At 35.1% G+C, this 7,349-nt stretch overlaps 4 protein-coding genes across 5 annotated transcripts; 1 reads left to right on the top strand and 3 right to left on the bottom strand.

Annotated features, from left to right (window-relative positions):
• Nucleotides 1-1,085: 1,085 nt before the first annotated feature.
• On the bottom strand, nt 1,086-1,577 carry LOC120143255. Its single transcript, XM_039157626.1, has one exon. The coding sequence runs from the start codon at nt 1,575-1,577 to the stop codon at nt 1,086-1,088; it is 492 nt and encodes a 163-aa protein (XP_039013557.1).
• A 614-nt stretch (nt 1,578-2,191) lies between these two features.
• On the bottom strand, nt 2,192-2,539 carry LOC120143254 (E3 ubiquitin-protein ligase RDUF2-like). The gene has a single exon (XM_039157624.1). The coding sequence runs from the start codon at nt 2,537-2,539 to the stop codon at nt 2,192-2,194; it is 348 nt and encodes a 115-aa protein (XP_039013555.1).
• Nucleotides 2,540-2,555: 16 nt separating this feature from the next.
• Nucleotides 2,556-3,299, bottom strand: LOC120143273. Of its 2 annotated transcripts, none has more exons than XM_039157637.1 (3): nt 3,090-3,299; nt 2,858-2,919; nt 2,556-2,743 (listed from the first exon to the last, which is right to left on the bottom strand). In XM_039157637.1, exons 1-3 carry the CDS (start codon nt 3,228-3,230, stop codon nt 2,581-2,583), a joined length of 366 nt encoding a protein of 121 aa, XP_039013568.1. In that variant the 5' UTR covers nt 3,231-3,299; the 3' UTR covers nt 2,556-2,580. The 2 variants fall into 2 exon arrangements, with proteins under 2 accessions (XP_039013568.1, XP_039013569.1); XM_039157638.1 differs by having other exon boundaries at nt 3,096-3,299.
• A 1,496-nt stretch (nt 3,300-4,795) lies between these two features.
• On the top strand, nt 4,796-5,570 carry LOC120143253 (CAX-interacting protein 4-like). Its single transcript, XM_039157623.1, has 2 exons — nt 4,796-5,255; nt 5,353-5,570. Exons 1-2 carry the CDS (start codon nt 4,796-4,798, stop codon nt 5,568-5,570), a joined length of 678 nt encoding a protein of 225 aa, XP_039013554.1.
• The last annotated feature ends 1,779 nt before the right edge of the window (nt 5,571-7,349 follow it).

Genomic DNA, 7,349 nt, shown 5'->3' with positions numbered 1-7,349 from the left:
AAAATCGCTTAGGGGATGATGAATCGCTAAAGTGAACAAGGAAGCTTTAATGGGTAGTGTGGAGTAAGGGACGAAGAAGTCACTTAGGGGACGTATATCACAAAATGATATCGATCAATTTGTTATTCTATAAATTTTAGTAGAAAACTAAAAAAGTTATTCAAATTTTAGTGACCATTTGAGTAATTTACTCTTTTTAATTTTATATATTAACTATGTCACATCAACAATCCGTTAAAAATCTAACGACAACTAACCCTCAGTGACTACATCTTAATTAAATGAAAACGGAAATGATCATATATTATATTCTTTAAAATAAATGATGAAAAGTGAACAAAACATAAATGAAAAGTGATCAATAATGTAGTTAACCCAATTGAAAAGGATATTTTTATTTACTCATTCCCCTAATATTTTTTTGTCATTTAATTATTATTATTTTTAAAAAATCATATTTAATGTTATATTTTGTTTGTTTTTTAATCATCTACTATTAAAAAATTAACATTGATACTGATGTGATGTTTTTAAAATTTTCGTTTAACTTCCACTTAATTATTCTTTTATTATTTTTTAAAAGATCTTAAAAGAAGGTCATGTTTATTTTGTATGAGTCATGATTTAATAGCGGAGCTATTATAATAGTGCATGTTATATCTGTAATCACGATAAACACAACATAATAAAAAAATAATTGTATCCACAATTTGATGTATTTATTTTAAACAAAATAAAGAAAATAATTTATAAATTTATTTATTTTTACTATTTCTTACAATTTATTTTTTATTTATTATTAAATATCTAATTTCTAGAAAATCTAAAAAAAATCCTTACTAATAGTTAATCAACTCCATTTCCAACTCCCTTAGCGATTCTATTCCATAGAGAGAGAAGACGTGGTCCCTCAAAACAATGCAATTTCTATGTTTACTTTCTCAACGCCTATCAATTTTGACTCCCAAATATATATTTTTTTAAAAGAAGGGTAAAATCTCAATATGTTAAGTCATTTTACGTATGCAAATCAACAAAGAGAGTTGACTTTGTATTAATAGGCCTAAGATGATTGATCTATCTGTTCACTTTGAGCAAACATACTCTTCTTTGATCGTTTCCAATGAAGGATTTCTCGACCTACAAACAGATAACCTGTACTTAAATTCTTCAACCCCTTCCAAGCTCAACTTCGATCCTCCCGTCGAACTTTCTTCCTCGTTGCCAATGTTCCCCGTCGCTTCTCCGCTCGATATTCTCTTGGCCGAAGCGTTCGCCGCCATGAAAAGCACGGCCATATCGCCTGCTGTCACCACCGAGTTGAGTCTCTTCATTGGGAACATGATGAAAACGTTGCCGAGCTCCAATTCTTCGTCGGCGCTCAGGGCTGAAAACCGTTTACCAATGTGTAGAGACTGGGAATTGGTGAGGAAATAGGTAGGACACTCCATCATAAGCTCGGCCGCCTTAACGCGGTCCCGGAACTGCCGGATTTCGCCGCAGGGAAGGACGACACGCGCCGCTCTTCTGCTGTTGATCAAGGGAGTGGCCAGGGTGCAGGAAATGTAATTACCCATGGATCCAAAGAATCAAAGGTACAAGGTTTGATGAAATATCGAAATAGAAAACCGTTATATGGTTGGCTAAAGAGAGAGGAAGGAGGTATATATGTATAAGAGGGATGTAATGGTCAAATATTGGATGGACGCGTTAGGTTAATTTACATGAGAAAAAGATGGAAGGTTGTTTTGGTCGTGGGGAAGTAGTACAAATTTGGAATGCTTAGTTTCGCTGTGATTTGCGCGTGGGACCGCCTGCAGCTGTATTTGCGGCGATGATTTTTTTTGTTAGTAAAGCATGGTCTTGTCCTGTTGGCTTTCTACACGGATCAAATAGTTTGGCGGCCATTCAAGGAATCTGCATTCCTCACACGTTAATCAAACAATAATTCGATTAAGTTTTAAAAACTTGATTATTTGATTGTGTGATTAAGTTTTAAGAACTAATAGCATGTACTCTTTATTCTTACTTTGATTGCAAGTCACCATGGGCTCACAGGAACTAGAACTCCACCTAAAACGAAAACAACTCTACTGGAAACAAGAAAGAGATGAATTTGAAAAGCTAATTAATAATGACAATTCCATAATATAGATAATGTTAATCACATCACTTGAAACATATATACATATCAGAGTGAATTGTCCCACAAGAAAACCTCCCCCATAGCTCTGACAATCGAGTTCATATCTATCTGGAGCAAGTCATTCGCATTCAGGGTGCTGTTATTGGAAGACGGTGCCCGTTTAATGCGCTCGCTGAGCACGAATCTGCATACCGGACAGTCTCCGCGATCCTTCACCCACGGAAGGATACATTCCTCATGGAACATATGATTGCATGGGGTCACCCTCACATTCTCTCTGGCCTCGAAATCTTCCAAGCAAACTGCACACCTTTTTCCATCTTCATCTATCTCTGTTCCCTTCTCATTACCCCGTTTTTTATCTCGGTAATAGGAATTCAATCTCTTCGTCATCTGCTTCGGGATCGGATTATAAATTTCCTTCTTCAGCTTACTTAATACTTTCCTTTCCTCCTCTTGATTTGATCTCGAATTCTCTTGTCCAGTACTCGAGGTCCACGGAAGGGCCCCTGAAACCTTGGATTGACTGATCTAGCGGGGAAAGCGTCGAACCATAATGTTTCTACCGGAGCAGGAGCACGTTGATAGTCTGGGAAACTACAACATAATGTTTTTCTAGAGTTTATTTGGGCATCGATTTTATCTATCGACAATGAACTAGATAATGACATGTTTCGATTTCTAAGTTGAGTGATAAATAAGTGAATTTACCCTGAAAACCCGAGGGGTCGGTCCGGTATCTGCCACGGATGCCTTGAACCTCTAATAGGGTCCTGAAAGTACATCACACAGATTAACAATCCAGTAACATCATGTACCAAATTAAGGGAAAGAAACAACTATAAAGAAGTTACTTCACACGCAAGGAAAAAAATCCAAGAAATCTTCCTAAACATTTTGAACAAATGAAACTTAGGCAATTTAAATACTGGCTTAGACTTACGCGTACCACAGCGGCTTGGAAGGAAATGGGATGACTGAAAAACGGTTCGAAGCCGTCGGAATCGAATCGGGGATAAGGAGCATCGAGGCGTCCATGGGGATTTACAGGACGCTGAGCCTGCCAAAACGGCGTGTTGTTCATGATATCTTCTCGCTTCTTCTTCTTCTTCTTTTTTTTTTTTTGGAGGGGGTGGGGTGGGGTTGAAACGAAACTTGGGGTATGATTCATTTTATATAGCATTGATTAAGTGATGAATATATCCTTGTCATAGTTTCAACGGCTGCTTGTACTTTGCTTTTTCCTGGAATATGATGTGAAGTGTGATTCTTGCTCCATTTTGCAGATGCTTTGCCTCCTTGTTGATGAAAGATTGCGGCACTGGCTAAGAAAAGAATCATATTCTGGTAATCTGACTACATATTGCTTATGTTTTGATATTTCTAAACAAGCACCAGTCATAGATATGGCTACATCTCCATGTTATGCCACTACTTGTGTTAGAGAATATCTTGATGTAACCTGCACCCTTACTGCTTGTTCCTGTTAATCCTTTATTTAATTTATTAAGTTATTGATTTTAAATTAATCATTCAGATTAAAATCGTCACGTATGAAACTAATATGACTTGATTTAATATACAAAAAATTTACCATGATGAGATATTATACGTTCATATACGTCTGATTTCAAATATGAACAAATTTATATGAATTATTCAAATATGAATCATCTAAATGAATATTATTTCTTTTACCGTCTAAACTGTTGGGTTTAAGTAAATAACATATACTGTTCTTACTATTTTGTATCATATTTATTTTCAGGTTATAATATATATACACACTTAAATTATAGTAACATAGTATTATTAGTATTAATTATAGTAATATATTTATTTTCAGGTTATAATAAATATTTATTTTGGTATGAATCAAGTGGCCTCTGTTGTAAAAGAGTTATTATTATTCATTGAGACCCGGGTTCGAATACTATAAATGTCAAGAGTGTGAGCGTTTAATGTCGGAAGCTTGAGAGTTATCTATGAACATATACTATTTTGTACTTATCCCAGATTAATAAAAAAATATTAATTATTTTTGTATTGATTTTAATATGTTTTATGTTTATCTATGAGTCATATTACAGGATAATATGATTATATACAGATATAAAATAATTATGATTAAAATTCATATAATGAAAATCGAATCTTGAAGTTGTTAATTGAATAAATTAAATTGAAATAATTATTTTATAATGAACTTTTATGGTATTTAATTTTAAATTAATTGATTAATGCATGAATCAAGCGATCTCAATGGTAAAAGAATTGTTATTATTTCTCAAGATCCCGGGTTCTAACTGCTGGGATTTAATTCTTTAATTCCAGTATTGATATCGCATAAAGATGAATCAGATATCTGACTTCTTACTGCTCTGTTTCAATTATTTCATTCTAGTATTGGATTTTTCACGATTATGTTCAGAACATAGTTCTAGAGGGATTGCATGAATCTTCGACTAAGGACTCATTGCTTCTTAATTTTAACTTCTGTATGGTTAGAACGTAGGGTAGTATTAGAAATTATGTTCAAAATGGTAGGGAAACTACCTTTAGGTCTTTTATCAAGCTCGGTTTCTTGGTTTAAACGTTAGTCGTCTTACTCATTAACTTTGCTTGCATAACAAGATCTCATTGTCTTAAATGGACTGCAAGAAGTTCATCCAATTGGTTGAGGAGAAGAAGAGAGCTTTAGAGAAGAAAGAAGCCCCTTTGAAATGGGAACAGAAGCTAGAAGTTGCTACAAAGGCGAGACTGGGTGCTGAGGCCAAAGAGAAGAGGTCAAAGAGGGTGAAACACAAAAGGTACGAGTCTAATACCGACACTGAGAGTGACAGTACTGATGGAGGGATAAAAAGAAGAAGAAGATCCCATAAAAAGCATAGGAAGAATGCCCACGGTGATTCAGGCGAGAACGAGAGGAGAAATGAGAAGAAGTCAAAGAAAAAGTCGAAGAGTCTTTCATCAGGCTCCAGTCATGACTTCAGTAATGAATATGAAAGTAGTTATGAAGAAGAGAGGAGGAAAAAGCGTAGCTGCCGAAAATGGAAGCATCATAATTCAAGATCATATTCAGAATCTATTGTCTCAGATGATACTGACAGTAAGATAGTCGCAAGAAGTCGTGCAAGGCATCACAAGCGCCATCGGGGTTAAGTGTTTAGTACTTCAGATTCTTCAAGTGTTGAAGATGATTGTAGAAATCAAAAGAAAAGCCACAGAAGACACTGCAAAGGACATTATCGGGGAGGGTCTAGTGCTTCAGGATCTTCAAGCGATGAAGCTGCTGAATAGTGCTGATGCACCCAGAAGGCAAAGCCATGTGAACCACAGTAAGCATCATCAAGGACCAAATAGTGTTGTCTCTGGCTCACTAGATTGCAATGATGAGAGACCTCGTCAAAGAGGCCGATTATGATCTAACTCATTAGACGACACTCATGAATCAAGACATAATAGAATTGGTCACCGTCACGATAAATACTTTTGAGGGTAGACACACATATATTAATTATTAAAATTTTTCGTATGGGGTAGGCACAAGTAAAATTTCAGGGTAGTCACCCATAGTAAAATGAACATCTAATATAAAGAAACTCGAATTCCAAGGTAGGCACGTACCCATCCTGAGGATGCTTTGCATCCGCCACTGACTGTCACCACCACCACCACCACCACCACTAGGGACCATTTCTCTATCCCCATACCCACCTAATATTTTCGTATCCATCACTTACCTACCATCTACGGCGGATAAATTTTTTAAATCCACACCCGTCCACATGGGTACATTCTCAAATTCATCCCCACAACTACTACCTAACTTATAACACCCCAACCCGTACCCGATCCGGATTCAAGTCCGAGGTGTCCCATTGACTTTTCAAAACATTTTTCTTTACAAATTGGTTAAAACAAATTCCAAATTTCGAGAAAGTAAATGATTTTCATTAATTAAAACATTTGATTTTACAAAACCTATAAGAGAATATTTAGTACTATTATTTTAGTACATGCCAACTACAATTAATATAACAATATACATAAATTTCCAAATATTTTCTGATATGAACTTTCGTAAAGGAGTGACTGACCTGTCTAGCTCCTCTTAGCTTCTCTTAACGCTTCTCGGAACCTACGTGTGAAACACTCATACGCTAAGTCGATGACTTAGTGAGGCATTAAACGTATAAAGGTAATTCTAACTACTTAACCATGCATGTACATATCATATCATGCTATCACACAAAACAATATAACATTACATATAGTCAAATGTACACATAACACATCATTCATCATTTCCATCATTAACCTTATTTCACTATCAATTATATTATCATTTATATCTCGTAATCATATTCTCATGTACCTAACGTTTTTAACTAATATATGACTCATTTAATCACGTAATACACACATCAACATTTACGTTCATCACCTTATCATATATTATTATCTTTAATACACATACACATCATATAATAGTATATCACCCAAACAAACATATAACATCCCGTAGAATTTTCTCATATTACATCTTTAATGGCCCATGTACACATGTGAGAACTATAGATATGTGAGTCTATAGAGGTTGTGCTCTAATTCTGTCACCACAACTCGTATAAATGCACTAAAGTGCAACGTAGAATTGCATCGTAGTGCCGCATAGAAATGCACCGAAGTGACATATAAGATGTCCTTAAGGACCACGTAGAAAGTTCCTTAAGAATCATATACATATGCTAAGGACCAAATATGTGTCTCAAAAGACCTCATACATGTTCCAAAAAATACATATATGTCCCGAAGGACCGCATAAACCCTCGACTCTTGGCATGCCAACTATATCCCTAGCTATCATGACACATAACATGGGCATTATTATTTATGTCATTTCACATATTCACATAGACACATAATTCACTTTCACCTTTCACGTATCTTGGGTCACATAACTTGGATCACATATACATATAATCACGTAGATTACTTTTACACACTTATATTAACTTTACACGTCATTTCACATTTTTTATCACCTTGCTTATATCTTACTCTTATATCTTCTCATAGATATATATTCACGTGTGCATATAGTTCACCATCTCATCATATAAATATGTACTCATTTCATTTCACATATAGTCTCATAATTTATCCTAGTATAAATCATATAACATTATTCTAACTCATA

Source organism: Hibiscus syriacus, unplaced genomic scaffold, assembly GCF_006381635.1.
Source record: "Hibiscus syriacus cultivar Baekdansim isolate YM2019G1 unplaced genomic scaffold, ASM638163v2 tig00110840_pilon, whole genome shotgun sequence".
In the NCBI taxonomy this organism is placed as follows: domain Eukaryota; kingdom Viridiplantae; phylum Streptophyta; class Magnoliopsida; order Malvales; family Malvaceae; genus Hibiscus; species Hibiscus syriacus.
This window is presented reverse-complemented; position numbering and strand designations above follow the sequence as displayed.